The 26,630-nt window shown below is 33.1% G+C and overlaps 3 protein-coding genes across 4 annotated transcripts; 2 read left to right on the top strand and 1 right to left on the bottom strand.

Moving 5' to 3' along the window:
- The first annotated feature begins 240 nt into the window (after positions 1-240).
- Positions 241-1,951, top strand: LOC135129991 (inhibitor of growth protein 4). 2 transcript variants are annotated; one of them, XM_064057266.1, is made up of 6 exons: positions 241-467; positions 526-716; positions 768-924; positions 976-1,155; positions 1,265-1,413; positions 1,466-1,951. In XM_064057266.1, exons 1-6 carry the CDS (start codon positions 431-433, stop codon positions 1,565-1,567), a joined length of 816 nt encoding a protein of 271 aa, XP_063913336.1. In that variant the 5' UTR covers positions 241-430; the 3' UTR covers positions 1,568-1,951. The 2 variants fall into 2 exon arrangements, with proteins under 2 accessions (XP_063913336.1, XP_063913337.1); XM_064057267.1 differs by having other exon boundaries at positions 262-467; positions 976-1,149; positions 1,466-1,949.
- Positions 1,952-8,064: 6,113 nt separating this feature from the next.
- LOC135130073 (45 kDa calcium-binding protein) lies at positions 8,065-25,191 on the bottom strand. The gene is made up of 4 exons (XM_064057389.1): positions 24,563-25,191; positions 24,259-24,515; positions 8,567-8,773; positions 8,065-8,509 (listed from the first exon to the last, which is right to left on the bottom strand). Exons 1-4 carry the CDS (start codon positions 24,922-24,924, stop codon positions 8,217-8,219), a joined length of 1,119 nt encoding a protein of 372 aa, XP_063913459.1. The 5' UTR covers positions 24,925-25,191; the 3' UTR covers positions 8,065-8,216.
- LOC135130075 (testicular acid phosphatase homolog) lies at positions 15,403-16,924 on the top strand. Its single transcript, XM_064057391.1, has 6 exons — positions 15,403-15,594; positions 15,647-15,742; positions 15,802-16,041; positions 16,094-16,403; positions 16,455-16,639; positions 16,697-16,924. Exons 1-6 carry the CDS (start codon positions 15,514-15,516, stop codon positions 16,835-16,837), a joined length of 1,053 nt encoding a protein of 350 aa, XP_063913461.1. The 5' UTR covers positions 15,403-15,513; the 3' UTR covers positions 16,838-16,924.
- Positions 25,192-26,630: the final 1,439 nt, after the last annotated feature.

The raw sequence follows: 26,630 nt of genomic DNA, 5'->3' as shown, positions 1-26,630 counted from the left end.
CACGAGATGTACCTATTTATATTTCTCGTGTATTCTACTGATAACAATATTCTCGACTTACTTTTCGTTTCGTCCACTTTTAGGTTTTGTTTAAATCCATTGTACAAAATTTACGATATATATATAATAGTTTTGGATTTTTTTTACAACGTTATGTTTAATCAAAAGTTAATTTGAAACAGATAACGCCAATTATTATTAGAAATCACAAGATTGTTCCACCCCCTACTGATATTTTTCTAGAGACGCCTATGGTGTCCTTCAAAACCGACTGAAGTTTTTTGACATCTTACACTGACATCTGTCAAAAAGTATTCCCAATTGTCAGCGGAGAATAATTTGTCAATAAATTATCAAAGTTGTTTATGTTGCGAAGAGCGCGAATTACAGTAGTTTTTTTCATTTTCTATTAAAAAGCAGAGTTTTGAAAATGACTTCAGCTTTATACCTGGAGCACTACTTAGATAGTAAGTGTAAAATATAAAGTAACCTAAAACAACTGTAAGAAAATCTGTTTGTGTTTAGGTCTCGAGCATCTGCCCATAGAGTTACAACGAAATTTTACGTTAATGAGAGATTTGGATTCCAGAGCTCAAGGGTTAATGCAAAAAATCGACTCATTAGCTGATAATTATTTACGCAATCAAAAGACCATAACACCAGAAGAAAAAAAGGAACAATTAGACAACATACAATCATTATTTAATAAAGCTAAAGTACTACACAACAAAGATAACTAAATCACGGAATTAATGGTCGTTTTTTAGGAATTAGGTGATGATAAGGTCCAACTCGCCATACAAACTTATGAACTAGTTGATAAACATATTAGACGTTTAGATAATGACTTAGCTAGGTTTGAATCAGAAATTCAAGATAAGGCTCTAAATTCCCGAAATCAAGATGAACCATCAGTTGGTAAAAGTAAGGGGTATGGGGAAGTAAGAGGTTCAAAATTTTAATGATTCTTTGTAGAAGGTCGCAAGAAAACAAAGGATGGCAAAACTGAAAAGAAAAAGCGACCAGGTAATTCCAGTGAGGAAGATTCAGCAGGAACTGTTCGAGGTTCAAAGAAAAAGAAACAAAAAGGATCAGGTTCGACTGGAAATGGTGGTAGTAATTCGGGCAGTGGAGCCAAAACTGCCTCAGGTGAGGGTTCGTATCATCTCATTTCATTTAATTTTGATTTGTTCTGAGCACACATTCACATTATTATTCATTTTTTGTTTTTAATTTTGGTAATATTAAATATGCGTTTTTTTAGCGGTGGATGCAGTGTCAGTATTACCTGGTTTAGCTGGAATTGCACACCCAAGTGATGTACTAGATATGCCTGTAGATCCTAATGAACCAACATATTGCCTGTGCCATCAAGTTTCTTATGGAGAAATGATAGGCTGTGACAACCCAGATGTAAGAATTAAAAATTTTTTAGTTGCATATTTTGTAACCGCCAATTTTTTAGTGCCCCATAGAATGGTTTCATTTTGCTTGTGTTGGTTTAACCACGAAACCAAAAGGGAAGTGGTATTGCCCAAAGTGTACACACGACAGAAAGAAAAAATAATGTGTTGATAAGTATTAAAATTTAGGTAATTTTGTATTTTATGGAGATTGTTTTTTTATCGACAAAACTATTTGTTTACACTCAGATGTGTATAAAAGTTGTTATTTTTTTCTAAAGATAAGTATAAATTAGCACACTTTTTTATAAAAGTGTAAAGAGTGATTTTTTTACTTTTATTGTAAATCAATTTGCTCATAGAAAACTGTAAGGAGCAAAACTAGCACATCACAGTATATTTTCACTAAATGCTAAAAATATTTTACGATTGAGATATCTACAGAGTATGGAATAAATTACTTAGATTTTATAAAATTCTTTACAGTTGTCTTTGAGATCTTGATCACATTGTTGCCATTTTGTAGCATATGTGTTACATTGATAAAATAATGAATTTAAAGAAAAAGAAATACATTATATCAAGTTTCTTCTAATGAGTTTTGTTTTTCTGGACTTCCACTATTTTCGGTAAAGGAACTAAATTATGGAATATTTAAATTACAAAAAAACAAACGCTTTTCTAAACAAGACATCTTAAGAGAAAGCAATTTTAAATTAACTTTGTAGTCACATCTTCATTTATTATGTACTTATTGTTTTTTTTTTTTAATTTTATTGTATACGTGAAAGTTAATTTTATAAACCATACGAATCAAAATTCTGCAACCCACCTAACAGCATTGTGTTGCATTTTGATTGATGCGTGTACTAAAATTACTTGTGGCAATAAAAAAGAAACTCGTTAGAACTTAATTTCTTAAGGCGGTATCATTCAGAATTTTAACACAACAGTTGAGTATATTATTGTCCGCTCCACTGCAAAAATTTAGATCTCGGTACTGCAAATCAGTCAAAAGAAACATTGTAAACATATAATCGGATTCCAAGCAGGAATCCTTGACTTAATCAGAATCCGAAAACGCATTTGAAAAATGTTTTAGACGGTTTGGCCGTTTGGCGTTTCTTAGGCTGGCAGAGGAGGGGTTTTGAGTGTAGTTTATGTAGAATTTACGAGTCACTTGACCCATTTCGTTTTGTGGTGCCAGTGAAAACACGTGTTATAAAAGGGTATGTTTACATTTTGTTTGTTATTTTACCAAAGGACAATTGTTTAAACAACAATAAATCGCGTTCGACGCCGCAGTTTCTCTCGACGAGTATAATTAGCGTAAGAGCAGTTAATTAACATTTTTCTAATCTAAAATGTCGTGAAACTTTGACGAGACTCTCAACATATATTTTAACCATTTATGGTTCTACCGTTCTAACACAATTTTGCGACAATACTGAAAATATTAAAAATGTTAACGTAAAACACTTGCCGAAAATTCACTTGCTCAAGATTAACTTATTATTTTAGTAATCATATTTGCAGTTCTGGATGGGTTTACCTAAGTTATTATATTAATCACACTTTGTCACTCCTCACTCGAGAGTTTAAAATAGTTCATTAGTGGCATTTAAACTAATTTTAAACAGTGAGCTATTTTGAATATGAGAAAAGTACCGTCAGTTAAATTAATACCACAGTGAACTTGAAATAGAAAGGGGTAATTATCATTTATTTTGTGCTACATTTTGTGGTGACCGAATTTGAATCAAATTTTTGCGCTGAAATTAATTAACAGCGGCGCGAAATCACACTTGAATAATCTGAATTTGAAAAACAAAAAATTCAATAAAAAAATCTTTAAACATAGGCAACTATGTGCACGTTAACCCTTGTTGAGTAGTTGGTAGTTCTGCTTGTTAGTTAGAGGGTTGGTTATGAGAGGCCGGGTTGGTAGACCAGATAGCGCCCTGGCGAGAGCAGGGTGCAAGCATGATTGTTGATTTGGTGGTGTGTTTGTGAGGATGGTGAAAAGGCGCTGGAAGTTAGCTAGGTTAAATTAGTTGGTTTGGTAGTTAATAAAAAGAAGGAAGCCTTTGCTTAACGACAATTAAACGTAACGGTGACGTCACAGTTTTCCCCAACACCCGCAGCTAATTCTTGCGGGTTTTTAATCGGAAAACATGTCAATTTTTAAATGACGCCAACCCTTGTAAATTTAATTCATTGTTTGTAAATTCACTGATCTGGTTAGGATTTTAATCGTTAACTGGTTCTAACACAATGTAACAGATATTTACAAGGAGATTTCATGAAATTCACTTAGTCAGGATAACACCCTTTGTTTACAAGCTATGAATGAGGTTTCTGGATGTTAATACGTAAGTGTTACATTATAACACTTCTTAATTCTTTCCACAAGATTGCTAATAGTTCATTTAGTTAAATTAATAAAATCCATTATATCGTGAACTGACGGGGGTTAAAATAATTTCTTCCCTTAAGCAGTTACCATCGTTATTAGCATAGTTATCATCATTACATCACCTAGGCATTTCCTCACAACGTTAAAGATTGATTACATAACCGATGCATTTCCTGGCAACGTTAAAGATTAATGACATCACCGAGGCATTTCCTCGCAACGTTAAAATCTACATCACCGAGACGATTTTTCCTCGGAACGATGACTCGATATTTTTGTGTTTATTTATTATGTATTTTGTTGGAGTAACCAGGTCACGATAGACTCTCAAAGTTAATGATTCTAAGTAGCCAATCACTTGGATCAAGACATAATTTAACATCTCTCTGTCTAGCAATTTTAACTTCAGTAATTTTCTTTGTTGTATAATGTAAATTGAACGTAAACTTTCATGCCCTGCAGTTTCTAACTTCACACGTAATATTTTTATATGCACAAGTTTGTTTCACACCAGATCTTTTATTTTCATAAATCTTTGCTAGTTTTTGTTTTATGTAAATATTTTATTGATGAATGTTTACATCATATAAATTATCTGATGTCTAATTTTAATCTCACATAAGAATTATTTGTTGTTTAAAATTTCACAAGATTTGTATGGCGAATTTAAATGTTGTTACTGCTCTTTGGAACTTTAACACTCGTTCAGTTGTCGTTAACATCAGAGTCATAGAAATTGAACATTGAAAATGGAATTGGAATAACACCGAAACACGTAGCAGAAGCAGAGGGCGCGGTTCCTAGTGGAGTTAGCGTAAAGTCACTAGATCTATTATTACTTTTAGAAAGTACGGCAAACTGCCAGTGCCCGGCGGTCGACAGAGAGGAACCTAACCTATGTGTTCGACAAAGATAGCGCGAGACTAGTAATTTTCGCTATCAAATATATAAACTGTTGAAGAAAGTTTGATATGTTTACGATTTGAAGTTACGACAGAGTGTACTAGAATTATCGAGTCAACAGACCGAAAAGAACACTATTCCAGTCCCAAACGAACTCCAGCCCTATACAACAAGAAAACACAAACTATACAAACAGTCGTGGAGGAGGTGTTACCAGCAGGGTCATTGACAGCTAAATGACAGTAACAGGATCGCTATACTGGAAGCAAAAAATACCTGCTGTCAAAAACACGGAGCATAACAAGGACACAGATATATTTCTATTTCATAAAAGTTACTAATTGCCACGCATTTCAAGATTTCAAGATCGAGTCACTTTAAGCTAGCAGGATTTATCGCGCCATCTGTACAAAGGATGCAGGCTTTGTATAGAGTCAGGGGAACGATCTGGACGACATGACGCTGTCAGCTTATTTATAGCCGTGACTTCCAACCACTAGTTTTCGTTAGATAGAGGGGTGCTGAGCGGTAGTGCTTGCGATAGATAGAATCACCGTCGCGGGGGAGAACAGCCCCGACCGGGAGTCCCAAACTCCGTTTGTGCGAGAACGCCCCTAGGGTAACGTAAATTGCCATTCCTTCCGAGAAGCACTGTGAGTTAGTGTTTCGTGCACCCCTCGTTACACTCTTGTGAGTTTTGGGAGTTCTGTACTTAATAGGGCCTCAAAGTGTCTTCTTAGGACACCGTTAAGTCCCAGCTTAGCAGATGGACCCTGCGCGGAGTATCGGCCCAAGTTCAGACCGCCTATCCATGCTAGCCCTAGTACCACAGCTCGACCACAAACTTGAAAGAAAAAAAGAAATTATGCCGGACTTGTATTTTAAATTCTTCAGCTAACAATTTGGAAACTGACCTTCAAGATTTTAAAACATTCATTAAATGATTGGTGGACAAAATTTGGAAAAGTGTCAAAATTTCAAAGAAATCAATATGCAAAAATCAATTGATCAACAGTACATCGTGAATCCAATTACCCATTAAATCACATGTTAAATATGATAGAAATCACAATAATGTCACTCGGTACACACTTCGCTGTGAGAGCAGTGTCCGAGAATAAACGTTCAAAATTCAAGTCGTAGAACATAAAAGATAACACAAAATCAGCATTCCCTTTTTGAATTCACGATGACATTTATTTATTGATAATTTGCAAAGTGACTCAATGTTTAAAATTAAATTTTGAACACTACAAATTACTATTAATTATTGAGTATTTATAGTAATAATAATAGGAGTAACCATCCAGTCCTTTAGATATATCACAATTAAATATTTTAAAACATTGCAAGTCTCGCTCGAATAAAATAAATACTCTCTTCGTTGCCATATTTACAAGAAAAGAAAAAGTATAATTCTACAGATTGCGTAAAATAAAATAACGATTTGATCGCTTTACAAGTACGAACGCGTCCTGGTAAACTCACCAGATGGTCAGTCAAGCGGCCATTAGTCTAAACAAATGATGCAGTGTGTGCTGGACGATTGTTAATTAAAACCATCGAAATTGTACTTACACCTGGGGGTAATGCAACGTACAACTTTTAAACACATGTGACTCTAGTACCATATACTGGAGACTTGCATCGTTCACTACGACTAACCGAAGTAGTGGGGAAAGCGAAAAATCTTCACTATCCAAGAAAACATGAGAGGTGCTTACATTACTGAAATGTTGAAAGTAAGGACTTGCTGAAGTCTTGCTGTTTGTCTACCTCCCCACAGAAATCCTTTCATCTGCCTGTTCTTTTGCGTTTGATTTATCAAGTCGAGTCCTATTCCATAGCTTCCTTGTCGTGTGTCTCAACCTACTGAGGTAAGAGTTTTACCATAGGGGGCAATCGATCCCACAAAAGTTACGTTTTGGTAACTCTCCTTGAAAAAGTCTCAACAGTGCCTTATGTACCAGGGCGGCCATTTTGTCCGCTCCTTCTAGATGTCTGATTCTATTTGGATCTTATGCACCCGTTCTGACCCTTCATTTTTTTTTATGTTAAATCGAATGTATCGATGATCCTATGAATTCAGCTCTGTTGATACTCGTTTAGTGACGAAAGTAGGTTCGTTTCCACTATTTAGAATATCCAAACCCGTTGTAGCGAGGTAATTTAGAAAAGCCTCTTCTCTGGAATTGACATCAGAATTAAATTTCCACACATTGTATGGTGTGAGTTCGCATTACATCTCAATATGAGAAGCCAGTTCGTAGCTTTGCGAAAGTCTATTACTACTATCAGCTCAGGTGAGAGTAACACTATCGGTAAGTCACACGGCAGATAGCCGGAGTACACTATTATTTCCTACGTCTTTGCAAGTCTTTTTATTTAATTCTTGTTGCGATATTGCCATTTTATTTCATATTTTACTTCCTGAGCTTAAGCTAAGGAAGTGATCTATTAATTATTAAAAAAAAATCCATGTTTCACGGATCGATTTAATTAACCTCGACTTACATTAGAGTTCAAATTGCATCTTACTGACGTCAATCAGATTGATTAAATTTACCAATGCACGGTTGCAAAGTTGCATTAACTTCCTCATTAACGGACGATGCTGCATACCTACATGGTAAAATGTGGCAAACATCTGGAAATATTTTGTCTCACTTTAATTCATTCAACATGTTTGGCCCAGGTCTTAAGTTTAGTAGCTGAAGTTATCCAGAATCAATATGAAGATGTCAATGGATTAATTTCCAACGTAAAGGAAGTATTTCCTAAAGCTCATTTGAGGATCCAAGCCTTCTGGGAAGCTTTATCGGATTGTCTATTGCCTCCAGAACCTGTTATGACCAAATGGAGTTGATGGATTGTAGGAACAATATATTATTGCATCATTTTGACGATATAAAAAATGTTAATTTATTGTTATTCACAATTTTGTTGTGTATTTCTAAATTAAATGAAACATTTTGGGTCATTATGGAATGTGACTCCACAGTGTCTGTCGAAATGCATTGCCGATGCTCAATACTATTTCCAACAAAAGCTTCTTAAACATAATTTGGCTTACACCCATTTTACCATCTGAAAGACAACTGTAACTAGATGAGAGACCATTGGGCTGATCTGAAGTCAGTTTGTGGATATAGTAGAGCAATTGTATAAACGATTGGAAGATAGCACTGGGAGAATAGGTGAAATGGCATTTAAAAAGGTGCGAGATATTTTACAAAAAAATACCGGGTACCAAGAGCTTAAACTTGTCAGCAAAGTATTACAATTAATTCAATTTCCTTCCTTTTTGGGCGAAATTAAAACTGAAACAAAAAAGCATTTAGATCGTGTTAATACCGTTTATTTACGAGAGTTGAAAAATATTTCCGTGACAAATTTAGAGAATGTTACAATTTAAGCTAATAGTAGCCTTCCTACTCTATGTAAACAAGCCCAGTCTTATGTTTATGGCCTAATTGACAGATTTTTAACCGCGGCTATTTAAACTCGTCGTGAAAGCTGCGTCCGGTGTCAACCATCTTCGATTTCAAAAACAAATCCGGATGTGCAAGAATCTCGTCAAGTGAAAGCATATTGTCGTGGTCACCGTCGGCTAAAGCTAGAAGTGCCTCGGCTTCGTGCTCGCTGTGTCTCGGACTTTGCGGTGCAACATAATGCAGGAGTTCTCTTCGATCAGCACGTCCATCTCCGTTTAGGTCGACGGATTTTCGAAATTCAGCACGCCTTTCGTTTTCGTCCTGTCTCACCACAACCGTTTCGTCGTTGTTACCTGAAAATATAATTTAAAAAAAGAAAATTTGTTTTTTTTTGGAGCTGGTTGAGTTACCTTCGGTTTGCAAAATCGCAAATTCGTCTTCTGTTAATAGTTCGTCTCCGTCTCTGTCGAATTTGTCGTAGAGTTCGTCAACCAAAGCTAACTGGTTGGCAGCACTGGATTCTGGGTGGGTGAAGGCCAGAAACTCGTCCACGGTTAAAGCGTCGGGGTTAGAGCGGGCAGCTTCCATCCAAGATGCTTTGTCTCTCATTATTTGTTCTGAAATAACAAAACAGCACATTTTTGTATTAGTGTGAAAAGTCATTTTGTCAGTATCGTGTCAATAATAAATGAAATTCGCAAATCCATTTTTTAATTTAGTGAAAAAAGTAATAAGTCATGTTTTTTGGTTATAGAAAAAAAAGTAATTTTATTTTGCATATTTAAAATAGGACCTCCTTGACATCAAAATTTTTAGTGGGTATGAACAAACAAACTTTGTTTAACCTTTTGCCATATGCACAGTAATTCTAAAAAACACCTAGACTAGAATTTCGCAGTAACCTGTTAAGTAGTTTCCAAGCACACTTGTCGCACAAATGGACGGACAGCAAACAAACGGGAAAGGGAGACATACTTTTTCATGTTCTCGAAAGTACGAAACGTCGAGGATATGTAAAATTAATAATTCATCAAATGAATTTTGTAACAATAGTTTTGTTTGGGAAACAAAAAACTTATATCTCTAACAAAAATTAATGTACACGTTAGATGACGAGATTATGCATTTTATAGACCCAAATAAAATTGTAGATAGCACAGTTTGCGGAGTGATAACTCACAAGACTCGAGCAAACAATAAAATTAATAATAATAATAATAATTAATTCATGATAAGATAGTAAGAGATCTAAATTTTTAGTTACCTGCTGTATATTTGGCTGAAATCACAGTCAGATTTTGTAGGAAGGACTGCAATATAAGAATTTTGGGAGCACAGATTTTGTAAACTAGTTTAGTTTACATAGGTACGTGTTACACTTTTAAGAAAATTTGAAGTCGATTTGCATATATCTACTCTACTAACATTGAAACATCAAATATCGAATTTGAATAAAATTTTCACGCTGAAATTAATTAATAGCGGCGCGAAATCACGTATGAATCATTTGAATTTGAGAAAAAAATTCAATCAAAAAAATCGTTAAACATAGGCAACCATATGCATGTTAGCGCTTCGTGGGTAGTTGGTAGCTCGCTAGGGGATGTTTTAGTTAGAGGGCGGTAGAGTAGACAAGATGTGAGCATGGTGAAAAGACGCTGTAACTTAACTAGATTAAATTAGTTGGCTTGGTACTCTTGGTAGTTAATAAAAGGGAAGAAGCCTTTGTTTAAGGACAATCAATCGTAACGGCTACGTCACAGTTTTCCCCATTACGCGCCGCTAATTCTTGCGGCTTTTTAATCGGAAAACATGTGAATTTTTGAACGACATCAATCCGTGTAAATTTAGTTCATTGTTTGTAAATTCACAGTTCATGTTAGGATTTTAATCGTTAACTAGTTCTCACACAATGTAACAGACATTTATTAGGAGATTTCATGAAATTCATTGAGTCACGACTCGTTTGATTTTGTTTGTCTAATTATGAATAAGTTTCTGGATGCTAATATGGAAGTGTTATATTATAACACTTCTTAATTTCTCACAAAAGATCGCTAATAGTTCATTTACGGCAGTTAAATTAACAAAATTCATCATATCGTGAACTGACGGGGGGGGGGGGGGGGATTAAAGATTTCTTCCCTTAGCCAATTATCATCGTTATCATCATCACCTCGCAACGTTAAAGATTGATTACATGACCGATGCATTTCCTCGCAACGTTAAAAGATTACATCACCGAGTCATTTCCTCGCAACGTTAAATATTACATCAACGAGACCATTGTCTCTCAACGCTAAAATTTACATTACCGAGACGCTTTTTCTTCGCAACGATGACTGGATATTTTTGTGTTTATTTATTATGTGTTTTGTTGGGGTAACCAGTTCACAATAAACTCTCAAAGTTAATTATTTTAAGTAACCAATCACTCGGATCATGTAATAATGTAAAATCATATCAATTCTTTGTTTGAATCGTTGATAAATTGTGGCAAATATTAATCTCATGTAAATTTTGTTAGCTTTGCAATTTTTCACCTCATACAATATTTCTCTATCTCGCAATTTTAACCGCAGTAATTTTCTTTGCTGTATAATTTTAATTGAATGTAAATTTCTATGATCTGCAGTTTTAACCTCACGTAATTTATTTGCACAAGTTTAGTTCACATCATATCTTTTGTTTAAATCTTTGCTAGTTTTTTTTATGTGAATGTTTTGTTGATGAATGTTTGTTTTTGAAACTTTAACACTTGTTCAGTTGTCGTTAATATCAGAGTTATCAGAAATTGAACATTTAAATGGAACAGAGGTTAAATAACACAGAAAAACGTGGCGGACGCGAAGTGCGCGGTTCCTAGTCGAGCTGGCGGGATTTATCACGCCACCTGCACAAAAGATGCAGGTTAGAACAGAATTCAGAGACGGTCGAGATGACGTAACGCTGTCGGCTTCTACCTTATAGCCGGGACCCAACTGCGAGTTTGCGACCGTAACGGCCTGCACGTACGGCTTGTCCGTAATAGAGAATTGCTTTGCGATAGGCTTGCGATAGATGGAATCACCGTCGCGGGGGAGAACAGCCACGACCGGTAGCCCCAAACTCCGCTTGTGCTAGAACGACCCTACGGTTATTTTTGTTGTGCTCTTGTTGACTGGCATAATTTTAAATTTGCCGCCACACGCCCATAATAACTTGCGTATTTGCATCCAGTTACTTTAATTCAAATTTTTATTTGCTCTTATTAAACGCAGTTTTTTTTCTTCTTTTTTTTTGTCAGTGGGAGAATAAATAATTTTGTGTCCTCCATAAATTTTGTGTTTTATTTAGCGGTACTTTTCTAACCTTGGGGTCCACTATTTGCGTCTGAACGCATCTCGCCATTAAAAAAAAAACACACAGAACGGAGGTTCCTTTTTGTCAGACGATTACAGCCAAGGCCAAATTTTGGATTTTTAAATTTTTTCGCGGGCTTTCAAAATTTTTTTTTCACATGTCAATTTAAGGCGGGACGTTTGGGTTATCACAATACTTAAAAACCCCCGACACAAAAAAATTAACCCTTAAAATATCTGAAATTGTTAAAAATCGTTTTTCCGAACTCTCACTTGAGATGCTTCTAGCTTCGGCTCACCTTTATCGGCTATAATAAAGCTACATTATGAATGTTGTTCTTAATGATTTCTGAACTCTTGAACCTCCACAACATGGTGCGCCTTCAATGCAAATTTTCTCGTACTTGAACTCATTAACTCAATACGAATGCCGTCATAAGAAGATTATGAATCGTCCAATGTAGGAAAAATCTTCGTAAAAACCTTCCCGATTAAACCAGCTTTCAAACAAAAAAAAAACCTGCACTGAAATCGGTTGAGAGAGAGAGAGCGAGTAAAAGTTATTATAATTTTTTGCGTCGGGGGTAAAAAAAAAAATTAGCATATAACCTTTCGAGAGCTTATTTAATTCTACTCATGATACCTAAGTTTAAAAATATCATAAATACAAAACAAAGAAACAAACATGCATATTTATATTACTTTAATTTTTGTTTTTTAAATATTGGTATCATGTATTTATACACAGAATGAAATAAACCCTCAAAACAAGGCTTACTCAACCCTCTATGCTATTTAATTTTTAAAATGAATTTTTATTTAACCACTAGTTGCTGGAAAAAGTCTTCCAGCAGAAATGAAAAGGTACCAGGAAGCCGACAGAAGAATTTTTAAGACTGTCGAATATTGTCGCAGAATAAATATTCAGGAATTTTTCAGAGGATTGTTTTGTGATTATGAAACGAACCCATAGTTAATGCTAGAATCTCATTTGTTTTGTATGTATATTAGGGTGATTCAAAAAAAAAAAATAATTTTTTTTTTCGTGTCAAAGAGGTTCAAAAGTTTCTTTTCAACGTAAAAAAATACCAGTTAAAAGTTGAGCTCTTAATATTAATATTAAGACCGTCCGCATCGCGTTTTTCTATTTCCCATAAGAATAACATGGGAAAATTTTTGTTTGCACCTTCTGATTTTTATTGCTAGCCCGTCGTGTGTCGTGAAAAAAATTCAATCACATATTTTTATAGAGAATTGAACGCTCTACAAAAAGTGTCTCCTATGATTTTGCGAGAAACCTGACTATGATTTTTTAACCCACTGATGCTGAAAATGTTCGGAAAGAGTTTTACTGGCCTTATTATAGCATAAAATTATAAACAATTACTGTTTAAAAAACTAAATTTAAAATGTGTATAAATTTTTGTGGTGATTTATTCCAATAAGACCATCAAATTTATTGTAATGCATCAAAAACGTCAAAATTTGGATAAATTTAACTTTAGCCTAAAATAACTCTTCAACTATCAGGTTTCTGGCACAATCATAGGAGACACTTTTTGTAGAGCGTTCAATTCTCTATAAAAATATGTGATTGAATTTTTTTCACGACACACGACGGGCTAGCAATAAAAATCAGAAGGTGCAAACAAAAATTTTCCCATGTTATTCTTATGGGAAATAGAAAAACGCGATGCGGACGGTCTTAATATTAATATTAAGAGCTCAAATTTTAACTGGTATTTTTTTACGTTGAAAAGAAACTTTTGAACCTCTTTGCACGAAAAAAAAAATTATTATTTTTTTTTTGAATCACCCTAATGTATATACAGGGTGAGTCACCGAGTGTGCGCTCCTCGATTTTTCATTAAGGCGGGTCCCTACTTTTTTCACTTGCTCCGTTATTGCTATGAAATTTTAAATATGAATTGTACACAACTTATTTTATAACAGTGGCATTAGCGAAATTTTTCATCATGTTTTTTAAAATTCATCAGTATATCTCATTTATTTAACATTGTGGATTTCTTTTGTTGAAAGCGACATTTCAATAAAATAAAAATATTAAATAAAAAACAGAGATATTGATTTTTAAATATATGTATGTGATGAAAAATTTCACCTTGTTTTATATAGCGAAAGGTGTAAATAAGTTATATATAAAATTCCGTAACAATAGGTCCGTTAATAATGGAGATATTACGTTCTGAAAATTTATTGAAAGTACCATGACCCAAAGGTCACAATAAAAATCGCAACAGGTTTTTTTTGAAAATCTGAGTAACAATATTTTGTAGACCGATAAATAAAGATACGTGCTTTATTGTGGTATAAATAAAATTGGGTTTTAATATACAGAGTGTTTATAAAAACATAAAAACAATCTAACTATAATTTTTTCAAAGATAACTTCTGGATGTTTTTAGTGCATATTCTTTTGTTTTTGTTCTTTTCCTATTTGGTTAAGTATTTTTTTAATTTAAAGTCGATAGTTATTGAGATTTTTACTTTTAATATATTTTTTTAATTTTATAAATTAAATCACTTGGGATGTATTAATATGTGTTGAGTTTTAACCATAGACATTCAGTCTTTTGGAAAAAATTCAAAATTATACAACATCTTGCAATTTAACATTGAAACTCCAAAAGTCAAATGCTCTGAAATCTTGCAAGCTTTTTAAGGTTGTCGCAATCATGGTAAATGGTTAATAAAAATGTATTTGTTTATCCCCTCTCAACAAATTGGTGACGTCATCTCAAAATTTTGACTAATAAATCCTCTCTGAAATACGCAAACTCTTATGACTCTATGCTTGGGTTTATTAACACGTTCAAAGTTTTTAGAATTACTTATACACGCTGACTCAAAAAAATTAAGGAATGAAGCAATTTATTGTATTGATTAGTATTTCACTGCATCTATCCAAATTGCAAAAATGTTGATGACGTCATTACAAAATGTTGTAATAGAAAACACACCTGAAACAAATATGGAGCATTTCTTTACCTTTGCTATAACGTCGTTATTACTTTTATATCTTTATTTTGACTAATATCTAATGGTTATAAAAAAAATAAGAATTGGATGGCAATATGGCTTAGGCTTAAATGTCCCTGCAGTAAGTTGGCTCTGCGCTAAAATGTCTCGCGCCAATTCGTCCCATTCAGTAGTGATACTATAAACGCACTAGTATTGTAGAAGATTATGATGATGTTATTTTATTAAGGACACATATTATTTTGAACAGATGCAATATAATACTAATAATAACATAATTATACTCAAATTTTCGGAAAAATGGAGCGAACCGTTCTTGATTTGAGCAATAAAATAAACTGCTCCTTCATTAATATTTTTATTGAGTCACTTGTACAAGTAATTCTAAAAAACATTATTGGATTGATAAATTACAGACATAGACTCATTATATTTTGCACAGTTTAGATAAGATTTATACGGTAAAATTTGCTGGGAGGTATGAAGAATGCTGGTTTGTACACTTCTTCGTTCATTTAGATGAAAATATATAGAGAAATATAAGTAGTGTTGCTATAGTTATGTCATTTCTACATTTTGAACGATATTAGATTGCGCATTTTGTACCTGTACTCTTTAGTTGTTTCAGTTTGATCTGCGGTTCAATGAAGTCAACGAACTTTTCTCTAGCCGGTTATAAGACAACAAACAATACATATAACATATAACACTCTTAAAAAAAACAATCTGTTCATTGTCAATATTACTTGTTCACGTAAGTATTTGTAAGTAAATTTATATATTACATTTTCAATTTAAATTTGTACCACCTCACAAAAAAGTGCCTACAAAAATTGCATCATTCACCTAATTAAGATATTAGTTAGTCATAATAAGTAATAAACATTATGACAATAAACGTAATTTACATTCTTTGTTACGTCAGTCCCTGCTTTTGCTCAAGTAACTGCGACCGCGTGTACACTTTAATTTACTCCGGTCGAAGCAGTGTGCAGTGATAAGTGTAGATGTGACCAATGACATTAAAATGTTCCTACATTCTTTTCACCTTAATTGGTTTAATTCCGTTAACTTCGTCGCTAAGACAACTTCACATAGTAAGTAAGTAGATTCAATCCAAATTTTCGTCATTAATATGGGCATTTGAAGGTTTTCCGCCATGGTGAAAGGGCGCCAACCGAAACGTACAAAAACGATCCACATATAAACACCACGTGGTCTGGAGGATGGGGCCACCTAACAAATGTATTGCACATGGATAGTTCAAACCGTGGTTCAAACAAATACTAATCGGTGTGTTGCAGCGCGGCAAATTCGAAATGTACTCGTTGGGTTTGAAACTACGACAACTGTACCCGGATTTCATTCCAGAGTATTATTTTCCAGAAGATGTTAAAGTACTAAGTAGTTATGCCGATCGCTGCCTTATGAGTGCCGAAGCTTTACTGGCAGCTTTATTTCCACCGAAAGGCAAACAAATTTGGAACGAAAATCTGTTATGGCAACCTATTCCAGTTCATTATGTCCCTAGAAGCCAAGACAATGTAAGTTGTTACAATTCAAAAGTTTATTCTCTCGAAAAATAAAGTTTTCCAGTTAATAGCTATGAAAGCCGCGTGCAAAAACTACGACGAAGAGTTGACTCGGGTTTTAAATTCCGCAGTGATCAAAAATATCGACGAAGAAAACTCACAATTGTATGATTATTTGACAAAGCACACGGGACAACCAGTTGATACAATAGGGAAGGTGGAGTTGTTATATAACACATTAGAGATAGAACTACTTCACAATTTAACTTTACCGTCTTGGACAAAGAATGTCTCCATGGAACACCTGAAGACTCTCGCTGCAAGAAGTTTAGAAACTTTTACTGAAAACGATTTCATGAAACGCATGAAAGGGGGTATTCTTTTTAAAAATAATTCCGTGCAATTTTTAATTTATTTTGTTGTAGGAGTCTTTTTGAAACACGTCATTTCTTGTATGGAGAATGTTGAAAAAAATCCACTGTTGTTCCTCTACAGTGCGCATGATTTAACGCTTGTAAATATTTTGAATACTTTGGGGTACAAGTCAATGTTAAAACCAGGCTTTGGTGCGTCTTTTATTATAGAAATGCGCAACAGTTCCGAAATTTTGGTGAGTTATTCTTATTGATAATTTAATATAGAGATTTTCGCTAATGCAACGTTTCAGATGCAATATAGAAACGATATCGTTAGTGATCCAGAGCCAATTGTCGTCAAAGACTGTCCTAAACCTTGCACATTAGATCAGTTCACAAAGAAATTAGAAGCTTTTATTCCATTAGACTGGAGTAAAGAATGTGGCCATTAAGTGAACATTTTTGTTTGGACGTAATTAATATAACACAAATGTATGTAAAAGCAAAATATAGAATATTTTCCTATTGTTCCTATTGAATACTTAAATTTGTTTAGTTAGTTTTATAATCATGACTCCCACTTAAGTGTGATTATTTTAGAAAGAGCGAAGTGCGTTATCGGAAGGGAAATTGATAATTTTTTGTTTTACCTTGAATACAAGAGTTCATAAAGAATAAAATATGACAAATTGTTATTATTGTGAGGTTACGTAGAGAGACAGAACTTCCCTCCTTCTGAAATATAATCAAACAAATCGAGTTTCTTAGAAAAATCATAAAATTTTATTCTGCGACTTTCATTTTTTTTATGATAACCCCTATAAAATAAAATAAATGTGTGCATTTTAGATAGGATTTATTCGGCAAAATTTTGAGAAAACGTCATCAAGTTGTTGGCGATTAGACTAATTTTGGTTTTACCATCTCACGCTACTAGTAAAATACATATATTATTTTACAACAATCAGTTCAGTAGCTTCGGAAATTATGTGTCTAACAGATATGGACACAGATAGACAGACAGACGACAGACAAAGTCAGACGACAAACAGACAGACGGAAACAGGGACCTATTCCTTCGCACTCTAGCTTCGGGAAGTAAAAACTACTTTTATTAAACATTTCGTTAAAATTAAACACAACGCACCACAGTTGAGTATAACTCTTAATTTTCTGATTATCAACTATACAGTTTTTTCTAAAATTTTTGAACGTATGATTTCCAAAACAGGGATCAATCCCGCATTAAATACTAAATTTAACGTGAAACTTAAACATTAACTCCTCACTATTTTGATTATTATTATTAACATACCATAGTTGTGTAAATTATTAAGAACTCTGTAAGTTTTTCACAATTTCTAAGATAATAATCAAATTCTCAGTGATACATAAGACATTTAGTTGTAGCTGCAGTTATAGAATACACAAAATAATAACTAAGATAGTACCTAGTACTGTCGGGTTAAACTTATATGCCACAAAATACAAAATGGGGTTTTGAAAATTTAAATGATTTGTATCGTACATTATTACAGAAAGATATTACGATTAAGTAAGTATAGCATTCACTTAGAAAACTTCACTTAGTTATCAAGCCGAAAAATTAGATCATTAACAAAGAAAAATTAACTGAAAAGACAAGTGGTACCTGGGTTCAATACAATTATTTTGTCATCATAACAGTAGAAAATCAAAACATACTACATACTTTCAAAAGATCTGTTTTCCATGGTTTCCAGCTACAGTAAAATTAATAAGTATCGTAGTAAATATTGAATGGAATATTGCCACCGAGGGCCTCGATGACACAGAAGATTAATTTTTTATGATGTGTTTATTGATTCCCGCTATATATTATTTAGCATTTCAATATTGTACGGGTTATAGGTGCAATTATGACAACAATGACAAGAATAAAAAAATATACTTGAAAATTTTAAATGTTATGAAATCCACTGTTAATAATAATTAGATCGGTTTCTATTCTTCCCTTATTTTCGAAGATTTTTGAAATTTAGTTGAATCACTGGATATGCAAATATTTTGAAACTAATCATTTATTTGATCTAAATAAATTATTAGAAAATTTAAATTTACATATGTCACGGATAACATACTAAAAACATTGGTCTAAAGAGTTTAGACAGTACTTCCCTTACTGTCGGGAACGTAATGACTGCAAGCCTATTATGTTTTTTTCGTATTACATTTTTGTAATTATTGATTTAATCAATAAAATTAATTGACTCAGTCATTAATTTATTTCAGAGACCCTGTATGAGCAAATCTATACAATATTAATGCAGTGATAAATCACAACTACAGATTCATCATATTTTGCACATAGATAGGATTTATTCAGCAAAATTTTGACGTGACGTCATCAATTTTTTAGGGGGGGATGAGTAAATACATTTTGATTATAAATTCATTATGCCTATTATAACTTTAAAACATCTCCAAGATTTCAAAGCATTCGGTTATGTGGCTCATGATTAAATCAATAAAATAAATTCACGCATTCATTAATTTTTTTGAGTCACCTGTATATGCAAATCCAAAAAAATAGGAATGGAATGATAAATCACAAGTACAGACTCATCATATTTTGTACATTTTAGATAGGATTTATTCGGCAAACTTTTGAGCTGACGTCATCAATTTTTTGGAGGGTATAAGTAAATATATTTTGATTAAAAATTTATCATGCTTGTCATAACTGTAAACCACCTGCAAGATTTCAAAGCATTCCGTTTTGCAGATTCCAAATTAAATTGCAAAATGTTGTTTAATAATTTTGATTTTTTTTTCAAAAATCTGGACGTTTCGGGTAAAAAACTCAACTCTGAGTCATAAACTACATGTGTAGGACTATGTTATTTTATACAATGTAAAACCCATTTACTATGTACAATTTTGAACTGACGTCATGGCATTAGTGGTGGAGATGATTAGACAAATTTTGGTTACCGTTTTGCCATCTACATGATATTCCTAATATAAATACAAAATTTCACAACAATCGGTGCAGTACTTTCGGAGATTATCTGTCTAATAAAAATCCGGGACGGTAGACAGACGTACAGACGGACAGACAGAAGAAAACGGGAGACCTATTTTTTCGTCCTCTAGGGGTCATGAAAGGCCGAGAAAACGTAAAAGTAGAGAGTCGGCCGACGGACTCTATTACAATACTTCCTTTGTTTACGCTCGGGAAGTAAAAATTGGTCTAAAGTTATTTACACAGAACTTTCCTTGCTACTGAAAGACAATCGAACAAATGCAGCTTCAGGACTCTTAAACTAGAGGTAAAGAAGTATGTTATGCGTATGTTTGAAGTTAGTTTTCTATAACAAAATTTTGTTGTGAGGTTATCGGCATTTTAGCAAGGACACATATCAATTTGAACAGGTGCGGTGTCATATTAATAATAACTAACACTACTGTATTCTCAAATTTGATGAACCGTTATTGAGTTGATCTTTTGATTTTTCGCTGCCATCCGCCGGTTTCAATCCGCGAACTTCTCATCTGTGAAGCAAGAGCGCTACCAGTGGACTACAGTGGCTGTTATAGGCACATATTTGTATTATGTGTCTAAAAAAGGACTGATTAAATAATAAAAAATATAACAATAATAAACAAAATCAAGGTAGATTCGTAAACCACAAGTATAAGAGAATATTATTTCATAAAATTTACATAATTTTAATTGCGGAATATAATGAGCGGACGTTATTAAGTCGTTGGTGGGAATGATTAACCAAATTCTGGTTAGCGTTTTACCATCTACATGATTATACATACAATATATGACAAGAATCAGCCCAGTAGTTTCGGAGATTATCTATAATGAAACGTTTATTTGTTTTTTACTGGGTAAATGAAGATAAAAATATTGTTATATTGTTCATTTGACAAATGGCTAAACTTTATCTTACATCGACATTTCATAGTTTGAAAATATGAAAAACTAGATCTTTCTCTGTCTTGACACGCAATTTTCGAAGCTACTACACTGATTGCTGTGGAACCTTGTGTGTACTTAGAGTATCACATAAATATTTAAATTGTTAACCAAAATTTGTTTGTTCATCCTTATCATCAACTTCATGACGTTATTTCAAAACTTTGATGAGTAAATAATACTTAAATTTGATAAAATAACTTGCTTCTGTACCCGTAATTTATTAATTCGTGCTTGTGTTTTACCAAGAGATATCTATATTTTTGGAAAAAAATCAAAATTGATGAAAAAAATTACTATCTTGGAATATATAGAACCCGCCGCTCTAATATCTTCCATATCCTAAATTAAACTGGAAAATCATCAATCAAAATTTATCAGTTTGTTTATTTCATGCAAGACTGGTTGGCGCCACTCAAAATTTTGTTAGATAAATTGCATTGAAAATAATATTTGTCTAAACTTGTGGTTTATCAATGCATTCATATTTTTGACACTGCTTTGGTTGTGCAGATTTTTGGAAACAAAATCTAAAACTACATAATCCAAACTTGCAATCTACTTTCGACATCACTGTCGTGAGATTGAATAGGTACATGTTTTGAGGTTATTATCAGCCTGACAGATTGCTATCAAAAATTTGTCAATCCAGTGTATCAAAATTTGTCATCACCTCCAAAGTTTGTTAAGTACACTCGGGGCCATGGAAAAATAGAACACTTTGACATCACACAGTTTTATTATTAATTTTAATAATAATGAAAAAACTTTCAGAGTTTAAATAATATATTTGTAGTCACTGCTACACGTGTTTCGGTACACAGTACCGTCTTCAGGCAGAAGAGAAACTGGGGTTTTTACAGAGCTATTCCTGAATTTATACCTGATTTAACAGTAGTGTTTACAAATTTATGTTAAGTAAGGGAGATTTGTTTATTTCGGTTTGGTCGTTCATTAGTGTATTTAATCTATTGTACCTATTTATTTCCAGACATTCTAACGCGTTTAATTTTGCGCCTTTATTTTCTATGTGTAAAATTTTGAATTCGTCGTTGAAATTATGCTGTTCTTGGATAAGGTGGTTCGCGTACGTAGAATTTGATTTTTTATTGACAAATGCTGATTTATGTTCTTTTATCCTTTCCTCAAATTTTCTCCCTGTTTGTCCGATGTATACTAAGGGGCAGTCACTACAACTTAGCATGTAAACTCCAGAATTCGATTTCTTAGGTGACTTGTCTTTACTATTGTTTATTAATTTATGTAAAGAATGTGAAAGTTTTTTCATTATTATTAAAATTAATATGGAGTTTAAACACGTATCAGCCTCATCAATACAAACAGTTTTATTATTGTTTTATTGACGCCCGTTTCCGTCCGTCCGTCTGTCTGTCTGACAGATAACCTCCGAAACTACCGGATCGATTTTTATCAAATTTTATTTGTGTATTACGAATATCATGTAGATGGTACAACAGTAACCAAACGTTGTCCAATCATCTCCACTAAGAACGTGATGACGTCACCTCAAAATTGTTCGTAGTCAATGGGTTTTAAATTGTATCAAATAACATAATAACATACTCCTACACGTGTAGTTTATGAATTCGTGTTGAGTCTAGATTTTTGGAAAAAAAATCAAAATTATATAACATTTTGCAATTTAATTTAATTTTGAATCTGCAAAATTCAATGCTTTGAGGTGCTTTAAAGTTATCATGGTAAATTTTTTGTCAATTTTTACTTGTCCCTCCCAAAAATTCATGACGTCATTTCAAAATTTTGTCGAATAAATACTCTCCGAATTTTACAAAATATTATCACTCTATATTTGTGATTTATATTGCGTTGATATTTTTTAGATTTACTTCTGCAGGTGGTTCAAAGAAAGTAATGAATGAATCAGTTTCATTTATTGATCAAATCAAGAACGACTAACTCCATTTTATAGAAAATTTGGGAATAAATATTGTTATTATTAACATTACACTGCACCAATCCAAGTTGATACACGTGCCTCATAAAAATATTGACGACGTCATTACAAAGTTTTGTAAAAATTCATTTGAAACATACACGTAGCACTCTTATTTACATTTACTTTAACATTACATATATACATTTTTATTTTAACTTATAGGGTTTCTCATAAATACCCTAAAATTTTACAACTTTTCAAAAATGCTGGATATGTTTCATTGCACTTCAGGGGCGAGGGAAGTTTTGTCGAAGCAACTTTCGGCCAATTTTTTTAAAATCGTAATAGTAATTTGAATATATGCTCCTGATTCGAAAAACTGGACGGTAAATTTGTCAAAATTATTTGATTTGACACACAAAATCCTGTTTTTTTTTAAATTTGGATGTGTGTCAAACCTAGTGGTCCAGTTTTTTATGGTCGCGACTGTACAGCCTATTTAAAATATAATATCTAAAATAATATGTGTCTATATTTCGTTTATTTATTAATCCACACAAATTTGCAAACTGAACTTTTGAGCAAATTTTGAAACGTTATTAATTTTGAAATTGAATGCTTTAATAGAAATTGTGTACTTTGTTTTCAAAATTGATAAACCTTACAAATGTCACTATCAAATAACAAATAAAATACACGTGAAAAAACGAAATTATATTTTCAATTATTATACACATTAATCGTAATATTGGATGTGTCTTGGGCAGTTAAAAATTACTTAGATTGCTAACCGTTTTACTGCCACGTGATTCATCTAACTGCACCTCTGGAGCTCTGGAGCATTCGGACAAGTTTAGATTTAGATCCTGTTAGGTCCAAACATATCGGGTGCTACTTTGGGCAATTTCTCATATTTCGGGGCGTAAGATTGTCCCACACATTATTAATAATAATTTATTATTACAATCTGACATTTGTCGTACCAACGACTCATCCCTTAGAAAATTCGTCTGACGACTCTTTTTTATTTTTGGGATTCGTACTCTAAACTAACTTGTTTTATATAATACTACTTCATAATTCGGTAAATTAAAATTTATAAAAATAAAAGCACCACTCTAGAAAAGTCATAGTAAAAAATGTTGCTTAAAAATCTTGTTACATTAAACGGAAAAATTTGAGAACAAGAGGATAATGTTGAAATTTACAATATTGTGAGGATAATAATGTGTTATAGTGTCAGCGCACTAAGTGATTGTTTTGAAGATTTAAAAGTAGGAACTTAGCGTTAGATCGTTTCATGTGCCCCGAACAGCCTTAGAAAGAACTTTTTTTCAAGACCAATTGAACTGTTGCGGTCACGATATATATTTCATGTGCTACTTAATTTTAGTGACGTTTTAATTTTTTTATACGCGTGTTATGACCTGACTTTCTAATTTCTGAAAGTAGGCTGTTGTCCACTGACTTTGTACTTTTAATCCATTAAAATAAAGTCGAATTTTGAAAAAAAAAGGTGACTGACTTGAAAAATATAACTAAAGAAATACAATTTTCTTGTAAAATGTAACAAGTATGAAAAATGTGTGTCATATCTTGATAAACGTTTGTGGAAAAATCTTAAGTAGTCTTTTTTCTTCAATTATTTTTAAACATTTTTTATTCATTTTTTGTACTGAATCTTATGGTCCATTATATAAGTACAAATGTATTTAGTGAAAATTTATTATAGTGTATAAATCAGAAATTTGTAATAGTTGGCTCTAGTGCAGTCAAAACATGTTGAACTGGAAGGGCAGTGCGTTTTTGGTAAAATTAAACTCGCGTTGGTTGCTTTTTTCATTATTACAGCAGGCATTAGTCTGAAATCCTGTTTAATGGAAACTGTTAAAATTTTGATGTAACGCGATTAAGGGATTAGTAAGAGATTATGATTCCAAACGCAAAATCCAATTTCATTATAGTGTTCACTCGAAAATACTTGCCTTTAATTGATCGCTGCAACCCTTTGTGTCGTTTTTCGTCATGATTTTCCACGTATTTTTTGCTGAAGCCCCTCTTTTTCAGAAAGTATGTGTGGTACTCTTTCCATGTAATAACCCCATTTCTTGGATTCACGTCAATCATGGTAAACAAAGCATAATTGTTGCTGACTGCCGAGGAAATATGCTCAACAATTTTCTTTCTGATCCACTCCGCCAGCTCTTTTGAATCTAGCTTATAGTTTTTATCTTTGTCAGCTCTAAAAACACATCATTTTACGCGAATTTTGTTAGTTTTTTGACTTACCTTTTGAACACTTCTTGCAAAATTTCTGTCTGGTCCTTGTTGGCATTTTCGTTTGCATTGACATTAATTAAGTATTCATTTTTGTTGTTTAGTAAGTTGTTTTCTCCATCTTTGCGGTCCGAGTTGAAGTTGCTGTTTTTCATGCGAATTTCAAACGTGTCCTCCGGTTTGTGGATTGGTATTTCTTTTACAATTTTGATGGGTTTCAGTGGAACAGATAACATCCAAATTGTTAGAAAAAATATAAAATAACACAGTAAAGGGACGGTGTAGGACCACCTTAGTAATAAGATGACGTGTTTACAATTGTGAGCAAATTTCATTTTTTCATTCGCGGTCGAGTTTTCAGAACAGTTTTTCATTTTTATTTCGTATTGTTATCACATATTTATGTCACTGATTCTAACCACATTTTGAAAATAAATCAAATCTGTCAATTAACATTACACCGATATTCTTATCGCTCGCACACGACATACAAGGATATTTCTGATGTTAAACATATTGTGCAACTGAGGTTTAAGTAAATGGGTTACGATGTTTTCAGGCAGCGAAATGAAATCGATCAAATGAAAGTGTTACGCGCGCGCTCTTGTCTGCAGAACTTGAAATGCGAATTGTGTGTTGCATAAGTTAGATCAACAACACAAACAAGAATTTTTAAATTTTTATTACAAAGTTAGAAAAACTTGTAAACTTCTTGTTTTGTTGTGATTGATCCTATTTTATCTGTCGGCAAATTCTGTACACAATTTGAAATTTCTGTTAACACACATTACTAATTTTTACAAATCAGCGCAACGGTAGTCTACTTATGAATTCGGAATTTGGGGGTAAGTAGGTAATATACGATAGTAAATCGTTCAGAGCTAGAATGACTCGTGAATCGGTCAGTTTCAAAATATCATGTGGGGAACTAGATCGTTATTCATGTTAGCATTAAACCAGTTATAATAATTAAATTTCTCTGCTGAATCTTGTGGAACTAATTCGTGGTAAACTTTGTAGGGGTACAATCGTCCGTAACATCCTCTGACAAGTCCGCAGTGACAAGTTCGGAGTTTCCGTCATGCGATTTTCAACGTCTTGTAGGGGAGAGCGGGGCGGGTTTGGACAATTTTCAGAAAAAAAGAACAGTGAGAGAAGACGTTACCCAAAGACTTATTTAATTACCAACCCTCGGATTCCTTAAAATGCGGTATATACAGAAAAAATGGTGTTTTCTGACCATATAACTTTTTTCTTTAAATAATGTGCTTTAAAAATGCATATTTTGCATACTTTTCAATCGTGCTCCGTATTTACCGATTAAGTGCATATTTATGCATATTTTTGCAGAGTGTAGGCACTGTAAAAAGGTAAGTAAGTTATCAAAATTTTTATTATTGCTATACGTTTGAATTTGCACATTTATTTTTATTAATTCCAATTACAAACAATTGCTTTAATTTATTGATAATCTTATTGTTTTCAATTAAACTCGCCAGGTCGCCTGTGGAAAGAAATTTTCGAGAACTCAGCATATTGGGCCAAAATAAGTTGAAGGATTTTACTAATGCGAAGTTACAAAGTCTGCTCGCAGAATTTTTCTCCAACACCCAGTAAATGACAGATCAACAAGAATACTGTTTCGAATTGTGTGAAGCATTCCTCAGGGTCGATATTTTTTTATCAAAAAAAGCGTACAATGAATTCAGTTGCCGATGAGAGTACGTGTTTCAAAAAACATAGCAAAGTTTTCATCAAATTATAGGCCATAATCTAATTTATCATGTCGATGAAACAACAAATTCAAGTGGACGTTATGTCGCACTGAGAAATCTGACACTTCATATTTGATTAGCATAAAATCTTTGGAAAAGTCAAATAATAATACCATTATAAGGTTTATTCATGACATCAGGACGGTTTAACGAACTACTTTCTTCAAGAACTAAGTAGTTCCAATTGAAAAAAATTGTCGAAAGTTGTTTATACGGAACTTCCCTCGTTCCGCTCCTGAAGTACATACAATGAAACGTATCCAGCATTTTCGAATTGAGTTTTTTCTTTACGCAATTTTGTGATG

Source organism: Zophobas morio, unplaced genomic scaffold, assembly GCF_036711695.1.
Source record: "Zophobas morio isolate AGI-343-1 ecotype UQ-CSIRO unplaced genomic scaffold, CSIRO_AGI_Zmor_V1 ptg000017l, whole genome shotgun sequence".
NCBI lineage: Eukaryota > Metazoa > Arthropoda > Insecta > Coleoptera > Tenebrionidae > Zophobas > Zophobas morio.
This window is presented reverse-complemented; position numbering and strand designations above follow the sequence as displayed.

Bases quoted from the DNA above. Each gene is read 5' to 3' on its own strand.
- LOC135129991 (XM_064057266.1), top strand. From the start codon at position 431: ATGACTTCAGCTTTATACCTGGAGCACTACTTAGATA. The intron at 925-975 runs GTAAGGGGTATG...GATTCTTTGTAG, and splicing joins TGAACCATCAGTTGGTAAAA to AAGGTCGCAAGAAAACAAAG. The intron at 1,156-1,264 runs GTTCGTATCATC...GCGTTTTTTTAG, and splicing joins CAAAACTGCCTCAGGTGAGG to CGGTGGATGCAGTGTCAGTA.
- LOC135130075 (XM_064057391.1), top strand. From the start codon at position 15,514: ATGACATTAAAATGTTCCTACATTCTTTTCACCTTAATTGGTTTAATT. The intron at 15,743-15,801 runs GTATTGCACATG...GGTGTGTTGCAG, and splicing joins GATGGGGCCACCTAACAAAT to CGCGGCAAATTCGAAATGTA. The intron at 16,042-16,093 runs GTAAGTTGTTAC...AAAGTTTTCCAG, and splicing joins TCCCTAGAAGCCAAGACAAT to TTAATAGCTATGAAAGCCGC.
- LOC135130073 (XM_064057389.1), bottom strand. From the start codon at position 24,924: ATGAAAAACTGTTCTGAAAACTCGACCGCGAATGAAAAAATGAAATTT. The intron at 8,774-24,258 runs GCAAGTATTTTC...TTGTTATTTCAG, and splicing joins GTTGCAGCGATCAATTAAAG to AACAAATAATGAGAGACAAA. The intron at 8,510-8,566 runs GTAACTCAACCA...TTATATTTTCAG, and splicing joins TGCGATTTTGCAAACCGAAG to GTAACAACGACGAAACGGTT.